At 42.4% G+C, this 19701-nt stretch overlaps 1 protein-coding gene across 3 annotated transcripts in view; it reads left to right on the forward strand.

Annotated features, from left to right (window-relative positions):
• Nucleotides 1-19701, forward strand: part of SLC4A4 (solute carrier family 4 member 4) — a 440882-nt gene that overhangs the window by 165267 nt on the left and 255914 nt on the right. For all 3 annotated transcript variants that reach the window (XM_036335845.1, XM_036335853.1, XM_036335842.1), the window contains one exon: nt 6032-6211. In XM_036335845.1, the coding sequence (XP_036191738.1) occupies nt 6032-6211 (180 nt within the window). The remainder of the gene's footprint in view (nt 1-6031; nt 6212-19701) is intronic.

Here is a 19701-nt window from a genome sequence, read left to right on the forward strand (position 1 = left end):
ACGTTGAGCATGTTTTCATATGACTCTTGGCCTTCCTTATGTCCTCTCCGTTGCCCATTTTTTGATTGGGTTGTTTATCTTCCTTTTGTTAATTTGTATGAATTCCCTGTAAATGTTGGAGATTAAACCCTTATCGGTGATAACATTGGCAAATATGTTTTCCCATGCAATGGGCTTTCTTATTGTTTTGTTGATGGTTTCCTTTGCTGTACAGAAGGTTTTTATTTTGATGTAGTCCCATTTGTTTATTTTGTCTTTAGTTTCCTTTGCCCTAGGAGCTGTATTGGTGAAGATATTGCTTTCGCATGTGTCTGAAATTTTGCTGCCTGTGGATTCCTCTAATATGGTTTCCCATCTTATGTTTAAATCCTTTATAGATTTTGAATTTATTTCTGTATATGGTGTAAGTTGGTGGTCTACTTTCATTTTTTTTGCAAAATTTGTCCAATTTTCCCAGCACCATTTATTGAAGAGAGTGTCTTGACTCAATTGTATGTTCTTGCCTATATCTTTCTTGGCAATAGCCATACCAGACTTTAGGAATCTTGGAGTAAGACTAAGTTACTTTAGGTAAGCCAGGGAAGGCAGTACTTAAGTTATATTTTGGGAATATTGCTGATTAGGTCTAAAAATAATGATATAAAGTGCCAGGTGTTGTCAAATCTTTGCTTTAAACTAGAGAGAAAAAAATTCAGTTGATTATAGAAAGAGCAATACTGTGGATAAAAATCAAATTTGGAATATCTCTCTGTTTAGAGATGTATGTAGGATGCTGAGGGTATGGGTTTGCTGGGGTGATTGTGGGGGTCTAATCCATAGGCCAGAAATCCACTTCCCTCACAGTCACCTAGCCATCTCCATCCTCCTCCCCCAGGACTGTCATCTCAGGTTGTAAAAAGTATTTATATGCTGCTTTATTCCAAACAGGTTAATGTGAAGGGAAAATAATGATTGCAAGTTTAGAAGAGTGAGGTTAGTGTATAAGATGCCTGTCATGAAACTCTGCCTGCCCACTACAGTTTGGCCCGAGATTTGTCTCTATTTCTAGCAGTCAGCGTGACGAAGGACACATAATCAGTGGTAAGACTGATAGTGTAAATGTAGTATATATTACAACAAAACAAAACACCGCCACAGCAGTGACGAAGTGCTCCCTGGTCTTGATATTAACACCTGAGAGAGAGTTCTGTGGGGCTTTATGCCTTAACCGGTGACAATATCCTTGACTTCCCTGAACCTTGGATTCTTCACTTGTACAGTGTGGATAACAGCAGTATTTAATTCAGGCAGTTTTGAGGACTGCATGAAGTAATCGATATGAGACTTAGCCAGAAGCTGGCATGTTTGTAAGTACCCAATAAATGGTTTCTATCATCTTATGTACTGTAAACACAGCACCATGTTTCCTAAAGGCGCTAATAGATCTGTCTTGCAGGTAGAGGCATATGTTGTTAAGCACCCAGTCCTCCAGACTGGGGTTTGCCCCTGGTAAACCCCATTTCTGGTTTGATGGGTTTAATTTTACGAAGTCTTAAATCCTCCTTGGTAGCAAAGTAGGTGTCTGGGAAAGCCCACTGGGATGACTCCCGGGTGGTGAGGGGCAAGGGTGCTCTGGAGGCCTGCATGCACGACAGCAACTATCAGTGATGTCAGTTTAGAAGTATCTGAGGCATTCGGAGAACAGCACACGATAGCTTCACAGCACTTCATCTTGCAGCCGAGGTGGAGCAGGTGAAGATGGGGCGGGCCAAGGATCACCTGGCTAATTTCTGACATCCAGAGATAACCCTGAAAGCCATGTTTACTTCCCAGTAGTGCTGGATGTGGGATGGATTCTGAGATATTCCTGAGACATGTAGAGTTTCTGGGGGAATTTGTACCATCTGTCCGAGAAAGGCATGCGGGGTATGTATTTGAACACATGAAACCAAGGCCACTGCCAAGTCAAGGACTGGGTGCTCTTTGACTCACACCTAAATTCTAGTAATGTTACTTTACAAAATTTTGAGGAGCAAGAACGGAGCCTTTATTTTAATAACATTTTAAATAATCGCCTTTTCCATATGAGTTATTGTTATTTTAAAATGTTTCCTTCTTTTTACACTATCTTTGGAAACATTTTTAGAGAGAGGTGTTTGTGTGTGTGTGTGTGTGTGTGTGTGTGTGTGTGTGTGTGTGTGTGTGTTTAACCTAAAATTTCCTGCTAAGTTTAGCAGATAACTGTCCTTGATTCTTTGAGTGTCTTGCTGTTTTGTAGACCCTTGCTGGGTAGGAAAGCTTGTCTGTCATGTTTCTCATTTTCATTTTACATGTAAATTCTACACCTTCAACCTTTATGGCTTTTCTGAGAATTTGCTGCCTTTTTTTTTGTTTTGTTGTTGTTAATCCTTACCTGATGATGTTTTCCCATTGATTGTTAGAGAAAGTAGAAGGGAGAGAGACAGAGAAACATCGATGTGAGAGAGATACATGGATTGGTTGCCTCCTGCACGCACTCAGACCAGGGCCAGGAAACCTGCAACCAAGTACATGCCCTTGACAGGAACGGAACCTGGGACCCTTCAGTTTGCAGGCTGACACTCTATCCACGGAGCCTCACTGGCTAGGGCTTTGAGAGTTGTCATTTTGAAAATAGCCATCCATCTTCAGGATCTATCTCTGAGACAAGTACAGACATTCCAATGAAAATAACTACGGAGATCCACCTACAGTAATCTTATCAACAATAGCCTGTTTCCATCAGTGATGCTGCTCCTGTGGACCCCAAAGACAGGTATTCTGTGGGGGTGGTAAGAATGTTTATGTTCCAGCTCATTCTCCTTCTGGCATTTTTGTTACTGAGCACATCCAGCTTATGAAGTATGTGGTCCTCCCCTTGAGAAAGCATGCCTAGCCCTCCCCCTCCCCCCCCCCAGCCCCCCATCAAAGCGAGGCTGTCCTTACCCTCTTCTCAAAGAAGCTGAGGTCGAGGGAGGCCAGGAAGTAGTTGATGAAACACAGGCGCTGTCCCTGAGTTCCTAAAGGTTTGCCTCACCTCGGGACCATGCTCCTTTGCCTCTGTCTGAACACAAGTCAGAGCGGGAAGTTTCAGGTACCAGTAATGTGTGAGAGGAAAGGAAGATGCTTTGAGGTTTGGATCGCTCAGCTCAGGGCCATGACTTCCTCTGGCCACTCTTGGAAAGGCGGACCTTCCTCACTCAGGGGATAGGGGCTTTTACTGTGCTGTGCGGATCCCCACAAACAATTCATAGCCTCGCGGGTGCCAGAGCGCTGTAGCTTCCCAGAGGCCACCACTGAGACCACCAAACGTGCCTGAGTGGCCGTACGGGATGGAGTGACAGCCCAGAGTAACTGCAAATGGTCAGGAGGGGTCTTTTTTTTAGAATTGGTGGAAATGTTCTCAAATTGGATAATGGTGATGGCTGCACAACTCTGTAAACATACGAAAAATCACTGGATTGTACTCTTCCAACGTGTGAGTTTTATGACATGTACATTATACCTCAATAAAGTGGATAATAAAAATGCCTGAAATTTGGGCTGTCTTGAAAGGAACCATGTTTCAGAGCCAGTACACCTGTCTGAAAGTGTGTGACAGAGTGGGTGGGGGAGGCGTCTGAGGCAGGCGCTGGAGGAAATGGGACCAGCAGAATCTTACTCATGAGCCAGGGAGGAGGCCTGGGATCAAAATGGGAATAAAATGGCACCGTTTTTGCCCTGACCGGTTTGGCTCAGTGGATGGAGCGTCGGCCTGTGGAGGGTCCCAGGTTCGATTCCAGTCAAGGGCATGTGCCTTGGTTGCAGGCACATCCCTAGTGGGGGGTGTGCAGGAGGCAGCTGATTGATGTTTCTAACTCTCTATCCTTCTCTCTTCCTCTCTGTAAAAAATAAATAAAAATATATTTTAAAAAAATGGCACCGTTTTTGTGGTGATGACAACTCAAATTAGGTTCCAGAAGGTAAGTACATTGCTCTCTGCGAAAGCTCACTTTCTGAATAGCTCTAAATCTTTCATTTGGTGAACAACAGCAACACTTTATAGCCAGAAATCTTACCTTGAAGTCGTTATCAGCCCAAATAAGAGTGTCTTGTCAATGATTCATCAGGTGTACTATACAGATTTGTATAAATAGATTACCAAATGTTTCCGAACGGCATCAATATAACTAATGTAGCTTAACTGCCATTTTCTTCTTGCTTGTCATTATTTAGTAGGATGTAGATAATAGTTAATGTGACAGGTTTTAAAAAATTTTTCAACGTACTTTTTTTACGGTGTTTTCCGAATTCCGGAACGAAGGTGACTAAGCTTTCTTAAGTTTGCTTGACTCAAGAAATCGGTTGGCTTTGCTTACATATATTGTGTGAAACTTCAGATAAAGTTGCAGGACTCCCTCTGTTACTGGAGCGCAGGAAACAATTGACACTGTTACTTAATTCACATTGTTTCTGAGACATTTCCTACTTTCCCATGAGAACACTTTGCTTGCAGATGGTGAGACATGATACATTTCTCCTTGGTACCGGTTCTGTGAGGAGAATTTCATGGTGCTTTGTAGTAGTTGAGTTAGTATGTGTGTCTGTGTGTGTGTGTTGCTGGGGGCAGGTTCATGCTTCATACATGTAGATGCCTCCAACTTCATTCCACGTAGCAAATGTTTTCCTTTGAATGCTAGCCCATTCACTCCGGGTTCTACATTCCTTAGTTGGAACCTCTTTCTTGAAGGAGCATATAATTGTTTTAATCCTCCCAGTTTAAGGAAACACCCCTGTGAATTATGGTGTTTCAAGATATGCCGAATGAGTTACTGGGGAAAGTGGTTCACAGCAGTTTAAGTCAGCCCTACTGCATGTTCAGGTATTACATACATGTAGGTGTGTGTGATGTTGTCTGGGGCATGGCACAGTGGTCGTCAAGGAATGATTCCAGAATGGGAGAGCAAATCCATACATGAAATACTCTAATTAGAAGTTTAAAAAAACAGAGTTTTTGCATTACTTCCAAAAATAGTGGTTCCCGCATCCAGGAGTTATGTGGGATATAAAGTGAAAGTAAAAGTTTCCCAATTTAAAAAAAAAAAAGACGTGGAACGTTGAGTTCCCTTTCTTCTGTCTTATCAGATTTTGTTAAAATGATACCGCTTGTCAGTTTTGCAGCTCCATCCATCCAGGGAGCTGAAAGCGCTTCACAATCTTTTCTCCTCATGCCCTTCTCTTCAAGGCAGTTTTGGCTGGGCTGGGTTTATTTTTATCATTGCAACAGCCAGTTTTTAGAAACTTTTGGAAATGAAAAAAGAAAAATGAGAATGGCACTGTAGCTGACATTCATTTCAGCTGCTGCCTCGTGTGAACATTTGAGTATTTCTAAAATCTTCTCTCCAAGCATGTTGTATGTCTTATTTTTTTCTCAGTTTATCCCAGTTCTAAGTCTCTATTCTGCTGATTGGGTAAAAAAAAAATAATAATAAAAAAAGTTTTAGTGTAAAACCTTATCCCAGCAGAATGACTTCTTGAACTCTGCGTTAGATCTTTATTTTTTGTAGCCGCAAGAGCTCCATTTCAGCATCCTGTTGGGTATAATCACAGACTCAGGGGAGGTTAGCACTGGAAGGGCCTCTGGGGTTGCCCAAGGTAAGCCTGTCATTATACAAATGATGAGCTTGAGGCCCAGAATGGTTAAGGGACACAGTCAGGTCGTAGAGGTCATTGATGGCAGAGGTCTGCCTCGAATCAAGGATTTCCAGTGTGGGATTCCTTTGGCTCTCCTACATAAAAACTCACCTATCCAGATAGAAACTAGAGGATACCCTCACGGAATCTGAGGGCCCACCAGCAGGTTGAACGACGCTCTGCTAACTGAAAATTGGAAGGAGATTTCATTTTTCTAACTTGAACTTATTTGTCAAATATAGAATAGTAATGTTGCATTCATAGACTTTTTTTTTTGGAGGGGGGGGATCTGTGGATTTTGTGCAGTTGATATGCAGCACAGAATGTGGTTTCAAATGGTGATTTGTGTACCTTCCTTTAGGCCACCACACCATCTACATTGGGGTCCATGTGCCGAAGAGCTACAGGAGAAGGAGACGTCACAAGAGAAAGACGGGGCACAAAGAAAAGAAGGAAAAGGAAAGAGTCTCTGAGAACTACTCAGACAAGTCTGACGTGGAAAACGCCGATGAGTCCGGCAGTAGCATCCTCAAGCCGCTCAGTGAGTACTCTGTGGGGTGGCCGCCTCTCTGCCTCACTCCTGAGGCCTGGGAAAGGCACTTTTTAGGATCTTGTGGCTAATGCGAGGGGTGCAATCATAAGGAGATGGCCTCCTCTAACGGGCCATGTCTGTGGAGATGCTTTTCTTGTCCTAGCAGTTTGTTCTAGGAGGCGATCTGAGTTGGTTGGAGAATATTTGACTAAGGTTAGGCATGGTTGTGTATCTTACATTTTGACTAATGAAATAGGGCACAGTATTAAAGATGGCATTTGACTACAGTAATCAACAGGAACTGAAAGGTTCTTAAAGAAATTTTTTGATTGTTTCTGCTTAGAAATAGGTTCCATTGAGACAGTAGGTCAAGATGGAAATTATATACTTATAATATATATATATATATATATATATAATATATATATAATATATATATTATATATATATATGTTATATGTTACTTATAGGGTTCTAAGTGACATTTAACCAGGTCATGGGTTGGGCTGGTAATTTAAAAAGGAACAGTGGAAAAGCATCCTGTAAGTCATAGAAGAATGTAGAGTGGAGTGGCATAGCTCTTGAAATGTCGAACATATTAGATATCGTACTTTGGATAGAAGTGTTACTAAGAACAGAATAACAGGAGGTCAAAGAATACCCTTGGATTCAAGTCATGGGAAGACTGTGTGTTTAGGCGCATGTGTATGTTGCTTTTGTTTCTTTAGATGTGGGGAATACTTGGCTCTCTGGGGAGCTGTGTCTGAAGCGAGAATGAGTATGTGCAGTAGAAGCGAGAAGCAGTAGAAACACATGCCAATTTGGGGAGATTCCCCAACAGGAGTTCCGTAGTGACAGCTTTTCACATTGGCAGAGCTCGGTTCATTCTTCATCTCTTTGCTACAGTGGCAGAAATATGGAACCTGCAATAAAATGCATTAGGGTGGCATGGATGCAGATCCAGTTCTGTCACTGCAGGTGACGAGAAGCCAAATTGGAATGAACAGCTGAGGAGTGTTGAAAAGTGAGTTTATGGAGTTAAATTGAAGAGGGTGTGAAGTGCAGTGATGTGAATCTGTGAATTTGTTAGAGTCTCGCTATTGGAACTGAGCAGGTGGCTTGAAGCTATAGAGGCACCTGCTGAGAGGAGCAGTGCAGGTGGACTTCCTAAGCAAAGACAGATGTCCTGAGGAGAGTTTGGAGATGGACCACCACGTTACAACTTAACGTGCTGGAATAAATGTGAGACTTAGGCGGGACCAGAGGGCAGGAGACAAGAGTTATGCACTTTTCATTGGAATATTGGGAATCTGAATGGAATCCTTCATATATTGACTAAAAACAACTAAAAACGAAAAAACATGGGGACTGTTTCAAGTAAAGTCCTTGAAATGCTGATAAAAAAGGTCACAGTTAATAGTGTGGAGGAACAAAAGATAACATCTCTTTCCAAATAAATTACTGCTGTCTATCTGGATTTGCTATCTGTTTCGGCAAGGCCTGAGCCTGAATCACAGATACTCTCCCCAGTGTGTGTGTGTGTGTGTGTGTGTGTGTGTGTGTGTGTGTGTGTGATCTCTCTTTCTGTCTCTCTCCAAGTCATTTCCCATTCTGCAATTTAAGAACAAGAGTACATCACCCTATACATAATAAAAAGGGAGAGATCCTCTCTTAGGCAAATGGGCCAAGGAATTTCGAGATGATAATTATGTACCAGCTTTGTAAAGGAAAGGCAGTGGAACAATACCAGTAATACTCAAGTCAGTAATAGGGGATGAACTGATCAGAAAGGTAGTGAGTATCAGTATGTGTCTACCATGGACGTACTGTTGCTTTCTGTGGCATCTGGGGACTAGTTTTGAGTACAGCATGTACGATAAGCAAGGTGTTCATTCTCGTTAGCCTCAGGTCTCCTTTCTGGGGAGTATTACATTATGTTGTATGCCTGGTTTCTGAAGGGATCATATGGAGAGACCATTGCTAAGGACTGAATTGTTCAGAGATCATCATAAAATTATTTATAAATTTGCATTTTACAGTTAGTTATTTTCCTGCTAGTTTATAAGTTATGCACCATTCAATTCGGCATGAAGGTTCTCTTAGAAAGCATCGTATATTCCAGTGGTTCTCAACCTTCTGGCCCTTTAAATACAGTTCCTCATGTTGTGACCCAACCATAAAGTTATTTTCGTTGCTACTTCATAACTGTAATGTTGCTACTGTTATGAATCGTAATGTAAATATCTGATATGCAGGATGGTCTTAGGTAACCCCTGTGAAAGGGTCGTTCCACTGCCAAAGGGGTCGTGACCCACAGGTTGAGAACCGCTGCTATATTCTCTCAACTGCTTATTGTGGAGACTAGATGGACTGGTAGCTGGTTAATCTGGTGCAGTTCTATTTAAGATGTTACACTCATGCCCTGACCAGTTTGGCTTAGCAGATAGAGCGTCGGCCTGCGGACTCAAGGGTCCCAGGTTCGATTCCGGTCAAGGGCATGTACCTTGGTTGTGGGGACATCCCCAGTAGGGAGTGTACAGGAGGCAGCTGATCGATGTTTCTCTCTCATCGATGTTTCTAACTCTCTATCCCTCTCCCTTCCTCTCTGTAAAAAATCAATAAAATACATTTTTTTAAAAAAAGATGTTACACTCATGTATTGAACGACATTTAACCCTATGATTTGGGGAAGTGAAAGGGCACTGGCACCAATAGGACAATAACATTCTTTTATGGGAAAACTCATTTACTGCAATATCTGCCTAGCGGTATGCCATTATTGGTTCTCAAGAACAGCCACACACAGTGTCTGTTATTGTTAGGTCTAGGCTTTTGGAGATACTTATGTCAATAATGTACCACAGCCCATAGACAAGATTCTTTTATCGACCCCATTTAATATTTTTTTATTATTTATTGTCTAAAGTTTTACATATGTCTCCTTTTTCCCTGATTGACACCCCCACACCCCAGCCATTCCCACCCCGGGCAAGCCCCCACCACCCCAGTGTCTGTGTCCATTGGTTATGCTACTATGCATGCATACAAGTCCTTTGGTTGCTCTGTACCCCCCCCCCCCACCTCACCTACCATTTGTCTCTGGATCTATTTTTGTTCATCAAATCATGTTGATCATTATATCCCACACATGAGTGAGATCATGTGATATTTATCTTTCTCCAGCTGGCTTATTTTGCTTAGCATAATGCTCTCCAGTTCCACCATGCTGTTGTGAATGGTAAAAGTTCCTCCTTTTAAAAATTTTTTTATTTTTTACAGAGGAAGGGAGAGGGATAGAGAGTTAGAAACATCGATGAGAGAGAAATATCGATCAGCTGCTTCCTGCATACCCTCTACTGGGGATGTGCCTGCAACCAAGATACATGCCCTTGACCGGAATTGAACCTGGGACCCTTCAGTCCACAGGCCGATGCTCTATCCACTGAGCCAAACCAGTTAGGGCAAATTCCTTTTTTATAGCAGCATAGTATTCCATTGTGTAGATGTACCACAGTTTTTTTTATTTATTTATTTATTTATTTATTTATTTATTTATTTATTTTTTATTGCTTAAAGTATTACAAAGGGTATTACATATGTGTCCATTTTATCCCCCCGCCCTAGACAGTCCCCTAGCCTCCCCTATCCCCCAATGTCTTATGTCCACTGGTTATGCTTCTATGCATGCATACAAGTCCTTTAGTTGATCTCTTACCCCCCTACCTCCTGCCCCGCAACCCATCCCGGCCTTCCTGCTGCAGTTTGACAATCTGTTTGAGGCAGCTCTGCCTCTGTATCTATTATTGTTCAAAAGTTTATAATGATCTCTATTATCCATGAATGAGTGAGATCATGTGGTATTTTTCCTTCATTGACTGGCTTATTTCACTTAGCATAATGCTCTCCAGTTCTATCCATGACGTTGCAAATGGTAAGAGTTCCTTCCTTTTTAGAGCAGCATAGTATTCCATCGTGTAGATGTACCACAGTTTTCTAATCCATTCATCTACTGATGGGCACTTAGGCTGTTTCCAGATCTTAGCTATGGTGAATTGTGCTGCTATGAACATAGGGGTGCATATATCCTTTCTGATTGGTGTTTCTGGTTTCTTGGGATATATTCCTAGAAGTGGGATCACAGGGTCAAATGGGAGTTCCATTTTCAGTTTTTTAAGGAAACTCCATACTGTCTTCCATAGTGGCTGCACCAGTCTGCATTCCCACCAGCAGTGCACAAGTGTTCCTTTTTCTCCACATCCTCTCCAGCACTTGTCGTTTGTTGATTTGTTGATGACAGCCAGTTTTTAATCCACTCATCTGCTGATGGGCACTTAGGCTGTTTCCAAATCTTAGCTATGGTAAATTGTGCTGCTATGAACATAGACAAGATTCTTGCATGGGCCTGACACTGTGTCAGGCGAGGCTTCTATTATTGTAAGTATGCCACATGTAAGTAAGTAACTCGATGAGAATCATCTCTGATTCTTTCCTTGATGTCACCCACATATACAATCCAGCAATGACTGTTGTTGGCTCTACTTCTAAAATATGCCTGGATCTGTCTACCCCTGAACAGTGTGGCTGCCACATTTGGGGCCAGGGAATTGTCATCTCTTAGGTAAACAACTATAACAGGCTCCACTGTTCAAGTCTTCTTCCACCCAGAGGCAACAGGGATCACCGTAAAGTGTGAATCGAGCCATGCCATTCCTGCGCTGAAACCTCCTGTTGTCCTTAGAAGAAAATCTCGATTGGGCAGCACGGCCTATGGTGTCTCACCACGTGTGCTCCATGTCATTCTCTCCGTGCTCTCTGTTCTTCAGCCACACTCAATTTTCAGCTTCTTGGTGTCCAAACCTTTTCTGCTTCAGGGTCTGTGCACATGTAATCCTGTCTGTTTGGAATAGTCATCCCATTTCTGTCCTGGTTAGCTTTTCTCCTGCTTTATATTCCAGCTTGAAAATTTTGTGTCATCTGGGAGGCCTTTCCTTCCTACTCTACAGGGTCGGGTGAAAGTCGGCTTACAGCTGTGAGTCCTGAATATTGTTTATTACTTATTGCATTATTTTCCATACGAAAAACTGTCAACCTACTTTTGCCCCACCCTGTATAATGTGTGTTCTCCAGTGTTGTTCTTTCTCAGCTTTTTGTTTCCTTAATAATATATGTTTTAACTTTCAGTTTTTTGAGCCTATAGTTTTGTCTGGTGCTGATGCTAGGTTATGAGCTCCAGGAGCGCTAGGATCAGATTTGTCTTGTCATTGTTTTCTCTGGCACCTAGCACAGTGTCTGACATGTGGTATATGCTTCATAAATGCTGACTGAAGAGTAACTGAGTGGATGGATTACTACAGGTGAATACATAAGCATTGCTTTTATTTATCTAAATACTTTCTACATTATAGATAATGGGCCAGCTGATTTTCTTATTTTTAATTCTTGCAAATTATCTTCATATTTCCTTGCACTGTCTTTCTCCTTTGCCATGGAAATCTGCTCCAAACTTTTGATGATGCTACTTTGGGAAGTGCCTCATTATTTTATTTTATTTTTTTAAAATATTTTTTTATTGATTCTTTTACAGAGAGGAAGGGAGAGTGATAGAGGTTAGAAACATTGATGAGAGAGAAACATCGATCAGCTGCCTCCTGCACACTCCCTACATGCCCTTGACCGGAATCGAACCTGGGACCCTTGAGTCCGCAGGCTGACTCTCTCTCCACTGAGCCAAACCGGTTAGGGCTCATTATTTTAACTACTGCTAATGAGGTATTGTGGCCTGGGTAGGGGGCTCCTGAGTGTGCTGAGCTGCTTGTCACACACAGGTGATGGGAGAAACCGATCCACAGGGCACGTGGATTCATCACACACACTTGAAGATGCTCACTACTCCACACCAAACTTGGGCTGCTCAGCTTCAGAGGCCATTGTCCAGAGGCATGGACTCGGATAGTAACGGGCATCTAAAAGAAGAAATAAGCCAAATATTTAGGCACATTAGGAAGATGATATTAGCGGGTTCATTTAGCTGATGTCACAGGTGCTTTTGCTTTTCTCTGTGGCTTCGGTGTCCACACTGGGCTTCTGAAAAGCGAATGCATATTCTGACTCACATTTGGAGCTGTGACGAAGGAAGCTCGCTGGCTTTATTTCCCCCTTGGCGCTCAGCGGCAGCTCCGAGTCCATGCACAGCGGCTGTTCCTCCAGTGTGGTGTCTGAGCGGCTGGTGTCTGAGCCGGTGTCCCCGCTTGGGACACAGAGAGGGTGACACGTGTGAGAAGCGTGGTGCATGAGCAGGGGGAGCGAGGCTGGGAGGGAATGTGAAATGGAGGAGAAGCAGGAGGGAAGACAAGGGAATGAGGAGGTGGTGTGGAGTGGGTGCTGGAGAGAAAAGTTAGATTGTGCTCTTTCTTAAAAATAACCCTTTTGCCTCCTCCTCCGTACACTTTTTTTTTTTTTGTCAGTTAGCAGCTGCCATCCTCCGAGGGTTGCCCAGAAAATGGTGGGAAGGTGGTCCTCGGTGACATAGGCTCTGGAAACGCAGCACGACTTCTCACCATCGGTGGTTTTGATCTCTGAACGTCTCACTCTGTTAGTGTCCTGGGATATTTATGGGGGAATCATAGGCCTCTTTGTGACTGCAGAGACTGAAAATGTGTAAGGTGTTGGGAAAGAGAGCTGCAAACAGTACAGAACATCCTGTTCAGCCTGTCAGTGTGATGTGTAACATGTTTCTTGACAAGTCTGAGCAGGCATCAGTGCCTGGAGGCAGTTGCACACACATGTGTTGCCCTTGTGGAATCATCTTGCTAGGTGTGTGCACACAGACACCCTCAGTCTTGTGGTATTCTCTTTTTTTTCTTTTTTTGAGAGAGAGAGAGAGAGAGAGAGAGAGAGAGAGAGAGAGAGAGAGAGAAGGGGAGGGGAGGGGAGGGGAGGGGAGGGGAGGGGAGGGGAGGGGAGGAGAGGAGAGGAGAGAGGAGAGAGAGGAGAGAGAGAGAGAGAGAGAGAGAGAGAGAGAGAGAGAGAGAGAAATTTGTTGTTTTTTTTAAAAAAATATATTTTATTGATTTTTTTACAGAGAGGAAGGGAGAGGGGTAGAGAGTTAGAAACATTGATGAGAGAGAAACATCGATCAGCTGCCTCCTGCACACCTCCTACTGGGGATGTGCCCGCAACCGAGGTACATGCCCTTGACCGGAATCGAACCTGGGACCCTCAGTCCGCAGGCCGACGCTCCATCCCCCGAGCCAAACCGGTTTTGGCGAGAGAAGAACATTTGTTGCTCCGCTTGTTCATGCATTCGATGATTGATTCTTGTATGTGCCCTGACCAGGGATCGCACCCGTAGCCTTGGTGTATCAGGAAGATGCTCTAACCAGCTGAGCTACCTGGTCAGGGCCCTGTGTATTCTTCCTAAGCTCTTGGACCTGTCCCAGAATTGATGGATCGATCTGTGCTAGTGAGCATTGTTCCGTGTGCCTGGAACAATGGGTGCCAGTGGGTGCTCCTGTTATATTCAGGAAACTGAAACAGAGAAATGGGCAGCTGCTTTTGTTTAGTGCTTCCTGGTGAATGGACAGAGTAGCTGTGCATAACAGCCAAGATTATTGGGGGTTTTGTCACTTGACTTCCCCTTTTCCCAGTGCACACCCTGTGCCTTCCCCCAACTTGACCTTATTCTTCTTGGTGAATTTCTGTGTTTTCTTGGTTTTTAAATGTTCTCAGCTAAGGCCCTTAATTTTGATACCATAAGGTAAGATTTCTTATTCTGCGTGCCACTTGCATGTACCCAAAATGAATCCACCTGCAGGAGAGAAGGAGATCTTCGGAATGTGTGTGAAATGAGCTAGATTCTTTTCCTGTTAAGAAACAAAACACAAAAAACTATCCTGTCTCTTTCACCCTCCTTTCTGTTTTCTCTTCATCTTATGTAAGTAGGAGGTAATACTTTATCTTTAGGAAATACTTTAATATAAAAACAAAGGCTTTTTACATTAAATAACTGAAGAGTAAAACCTGCCTTTGCAGAAGGGGCACTTGGGATATAATTTCCTGGAGAGGCAGTCAGGGGCGCGTATTCCAGCCAGACCCAGTGTGAATCCCAGCTCCTACCAGCAGTGTAACCTTGGCAAGATATGTCACCTCCCTGTGCTTCAGTTTCTTCATCTGTAAAAAGGGATAATGATAGAACTTAAGTCATAGTGTTCCAAGTATTAAATGAGTGGTGCATCTAGTTAGCAATAATGATGAGCAGTTATTATTTTGGGTTTCTCTGAACACATTCTTCAAGCTCATCTTTTCTGTACAGGGTACACAGGTAATGCCAAAACTTTGGAGAGATGAAGTCCTTATGAATGCTAACCACTATTCTGTAAGCGCTGCTGGCCTTTTCCACTACAAGTACCCACTAGCTACCCTTTGCTTTAGCTGTCAGCTTGGCTCCTGGCTCCCAGTGGCATCTTTGGAAAAACTAACCTAAATCCAGTCTCTCAACTTGCTAATGGGTATCAGCCTGGATGCTGGTTGGCAGGAGTAAGGACCAAGGAAGTAAGAGACAGGCGATTCCTATTGTGCTTTGTGTGTGTAGGGGACTGCCATTAGCAAGTGGCTCTGCTTACCAAGAGTGTCCTTGGATTTAGTCAACAGTTGGGATTCCTAGTTCTGGGCCATGGAGAGCAAATGGGCCATTCAGTTTCTCATGAGAAGGATCTCTTTCTGGATCTTTGTGTGCGTGTTTCTCAGCGAAATTAATCTGATTAGAAGCGCTTTTGGGTGGGACAAGTCAGCAACTTGAAGGCAGTGCTGTGCAGAAAGGAAAAGCGTTTGGCATCCTTCTGTTTTTGGTGGCACTGGGGTGGCTCAACAATGTTGTGTTTTGTGTGCTGCAAGTAATTGTTCGTTCTTCTGCGACACTGATGGATGCAGGAGGACTGTGTCATGGTGCTTCAGTCTTCTTTCCCCAGTTAAATCAGGGAGCCTTGGATTTCTGGAATGCTGTTCTCTTGAAGTCACCAAGAAGTGCCCTCCAAGTAGACGTTCTTACACTATGAAAGGTTGCCTCTGACTGTTCTGTTACAATAGTGATTCCATTTTATCATGCCGTGCGATGTTATGAATAGTGTGTTTATGTGTGTCATGGGAGAGTTGATGTTGCTGCTATTTATAGTGACTCATGAGTTAAGGAGGCCTCACAGGGTTCTACCATCTCTAGGTGCTGGGGGACTTAAGGGCTCAAAAGAGATTGTGACTTGGGTGGAAAATGGGGAAAACAAAACAGAGCCATGTATAAAATCTGAAATGTGAAATATACTTTACTGAAGTGAATGGGGTGTAAATGACTGTCTGCCACAGGCATTACCACCTAAGTAGAGGCAGGACACATCCTGTTGTTTGGGTCTAAGTTTATGAGGCAGGAAACTAGAGCAGTGAGTGTAGTTGTGAGTATGTGTGTAAGTATGTGTGTGGCTGGAATGCACTGAAAGAATGGGAGATATTGGTAGGGATCTTAGGAAATTTCTCATAATGAAGTAAATGATTCTTAAAGGACTATATGGTTTCTTTTTTTTTGTTTTTGTTTTTTTGTTAATCCTCACCCCAGGATATTCCATTGATTTTTAGGGAGAGTGGAAGAGAGAGGGAAAGACAGAGAGAAACATTGATGTGAAAGAAACACATTGATTGGTTGCCTCCTGCACGAGCCCTGACCAGGGCCTGGGCTGGGGAGGAGCCTGCAACCAAGGTATGTGCTCTTGGCTGGAATCGAACCCAGGACCCTTTGGTTGGCAGGCCGACACTCTATCTACTGAGTCAAACTGGCTAGGGCTATATAGGTTCTTAATCCTGAGGTTTTAGATTCAGGGCTTTGTTAGTGTGAACTGTTGATACAGAAGTGGTTGAGATGAGGGACCATGTCAGAGTACAAAATGTTAGTTAAAATGGCATTTCTCTAAAGAACCGTATAGCATGTTGAGCTGAAATAAGCCTGCCTCTGCTGATGACTATTTATTTAGGGTTTGTATTTCACTGTGGTGAGGATTGTGTATATAATAGGCTACTTACGATAGTGAGATTTTTCATTGCTGAGTGTGTCACCAAGCTGTTTGTGGAGGGTCTTACATAGAGAATCTAAGAATTGTTTATGTAAGTGTATTATGGATACACAGATTAGTCCACGTTGCTGCAGGGATGAACTTAGATAACCTCTGTACACCCTTCTCAGAATTATGATTTCATGATTTTGAAACAAGCACATCCCTGAATTTTTTTATTCTTTTGCTGTTTGCCAATTAAGCAGAATTCCTTTTTTTTTTTTAAAGCAGGATGCACTCAATACCCTAGGAGCCACTTCTGGTAGTGGTGTTATTGTGGTCCAGCAATTTGTATTAAAATTATCCTTTGTCACCAGAACTTGGCCACGGAAATCAAAAGAGAAAGCAATTATATTTAGTTGATTCTCCTTCATTTATGAGGCTTTGGGAAGGACTAATGCAGGTGATATGGAAAATGTGACTTTTGAATGAAAATTTACAATAAACATGTGGACCATATAGCTAACTGTGTTTGTTCAAAACTAAAGTTGAAGCAGAAAATAAGGTGGATTTTGTTACCAAGGCAGGAGAATAGCACTTTCTATAATTGGAAATTTGCTGCCGATTCACCCAATATCCAGAACACATGCAGGAGCAACTATCAAGTCCTACGTCAATTCTTTGTCTAATTTTTCTTTGTTGCTTCTTGTGAAAATACTGCATGTCCCACGCAAATAAACACCAAGGAAACAAACAAGCAAAACATATTTCAGAAAGATTTATGGATTATTTTTTATTGATGTCCACACCCAGAAACAGCTAATCTTTCCCTTTCCTCCAGTTCTTAAAGATAGATTTTGAGCTCACTCAAGATACTCTGGTTAAGAAGGACCGAAGGCAGATCACTGGTATTTCACTGGCTACTTCATTTAGACCAAATACTAATCAAAGTTTTTGAAAGTATGTGTGAAAAGTTTGTTGAGGACACTTTTCTGAGTTATTATTTGCATGTTCAAACCAAACTTGGAACATATATAGGTCTCTTCCCTCTTCCTCGCCCCCCATGAAACTGACTGGAAATCTGTGCATGCTACATTCTCTTTAAGCTCCTTTTATTCTTCCTTACATTTGTATAAACATTTAAGAGATGAATATATTGAGATAAATTTGAGGATCTTTGCATATTTTTGTATGCAGAAATATTTTTCTGGTTTGGCAGGTGGGGAGAATGTACTGTCTTTAAGAGTGGGAATAGGGAGTCTTATTTATTTATTTATTTATTTATTTATTTATTTATTTAAATCCTCACCAGAAGATATGTTTTTATTGATTTTAGAGAGAAAGAGAGAGAGAGAGAGAGAGAGAGAGAGAGAGAGAGAGAGAGAGAGAGAGAGATGAGAGAGAAACATGGATCAGTTGCCTCATGTACGCATCCTAACGGGGAATCCAACCTGCAGCCTTTTGATGTATAGGACAACGCTCCAAATCAGGTCATGCAAATATAAGAATGTAAGGAATGTGTTAGTTATGTCTGCAAGATGATTCTCCGATGAGGAACTTGGACCTTGTCTTAGAGCTGTACTACTCCTTTTCTTAATACTTGGGGATTTATTTTTTGATGCCAGAACACCATAGGATGAATAACCTTAGCGTTCTAAAAAACCTTTTTCAGTGTTCTCTAGTCTTCTAGCAGATCATTGAACCTAACTGCAACTCACTTTATAACTCTTATAGCAGAGTACCTCCAGGATGTGTCCAGCCACAGGACAAAGCTGGAGGAAAGTACTTACTGTCTACAGAGGCTACCCTGAGTGTCCACACCAGATCCAAGCCGGGTCCCTTAGAAAGCTGCCTGATGACAGTGGAAATTTGGAGTGAGGCAATGGGATTTTTTAGGAAGACAGTTGGGGCTAGGGGAATTTTTGTAAGCAATGAGCCATTCTTTAATTGAAACCACTGGATGTGGTTAGTAGTTTATTTTAAAAACACCATATGTTAGTTCATTTCTATGTACTGTGACAATCATAGTTTAATCAAAAGCTGCTTGTGACATTTCTGTTCAGTGCTCATGAAAGAGTGGCTTGCTTCCTTGAAATCCTGAACTCCGTGCCAAATGCCGACACTTTCACAACTACAGCTTGGCTTTTAGGCAGTTGCACAGCTTTTTGAGTATGCGGTAGCGTTTTGTTTACTTTCATTAATTTGTCATATTCTTAAATGGAATAATGTCTTCTCAGCCTTTTGTTTGGTAAACAGCGACTTTTACTCCTTTTTCCATGGCTCTCCTGAGTGGAAATAAGTATAAGTTAATGTAATTGTTTTTTGTTTTTTATTCTCCTTTTTGGCCAGAAGGGCAGGCTAATGTATGATCTCTTTGAGACGTGACCAATTTTATGAACCATACACTTGTAAGCTTGTCATCATCCTTCACGGTATGGGCAGGCACCCTGTTCGCCACCTCGACAGGCTGAGAAAGATGCAGATGCAGCCAGATCCTTGAGCTTTCGGTGCAGTGCAAATCCACTCAGTTCATTTCAGTCCAATCCATTTTGATCCAACCCCAGAAATATTTCTGGAGCACTTCTTTTTTTCAGGCATAGTCCTGGGCACTGGGCCTGCAGAAATGGAAATTTCATTAAAAACGGACAGTTTAGCCCTGGCCAGTGTGGCTCAGTTGGTTGAGTGTCATCCCATGCATTGAAAGGTCTCTGGTTCAATTCCTGGTTGGGGTGCATACGGGAGGTAATCAGTCGATGTTTCTCTCACAGTGCTGTCCCTCTTTCCCTCCCTCCCTCCCTCTCTCTCTTCCTCCCTCCCTCCTTCCCTGTCTGCCTCTCACTCCCTTCCTCTCTCTCTAAAATCAGTAAAAGCATATTTAAAAAGAAATGTCCATTTTAGGACATTCTGCTTTGTAGTCTGCCTAAATCCATTCCCTCTTCTTTATCCTTAGAAGGCCAGTTCTGTTCAATGTGACAGCTAAAAAATCTTGATTTCCTAGCTTTCCTGGTGGCTAGGGATGGTCACGTGACTTATTCTGACCAATAGATTCAGGCGTGAGTGTACTGGATGGTACTTGGGAGAAGTGTGTTGTTTCCTGGTGGAAAGGCATAGGTTCTGATATGTATTTCAATGGGTATTAGTGAATAAATATTTTAGTTCCATTATTTACTCCATAAAGAGTAAACTATTGTCATGTATTTTTGCTTCCAGGAAGTAAGACCTGGCATCTCTTAACTTTGTCATTAGTGTTGGTGAGCCTGAGTTTCCCCTTACATGTTTTAGATTGGTCTGTTCATGTCTGTCCTCTTTCTCCTTACAAAAGAGGAGTATGAGAAGTAGTAAGAATGAATCTATGTATAAGGTGAGGTGAATTTCATTGATAATGAAATGATGATGATGATGATAATAATAAAATATTTATTGAACATAAAATGTGGTCAAGGTGCTCTGCAGGTATCTAAGAAATAT

The sequence above is a fragment of the Myotis myotis genome, unplaced genomic scaffold (assembly GCF_014108235.1).
Source record: "Myotis myotis isolate mMyoMyo1 unplaced genomic scaffold, mMyoMyo1.p scaffold_m19_p_1, whole genome shotgun sequence".
Lineage (NCBI taxonomy): Eukaryota > Metazoa > Chordata > Mammalia > Chiroptera > Vespertilionidae > Myotis > Myotis myotis.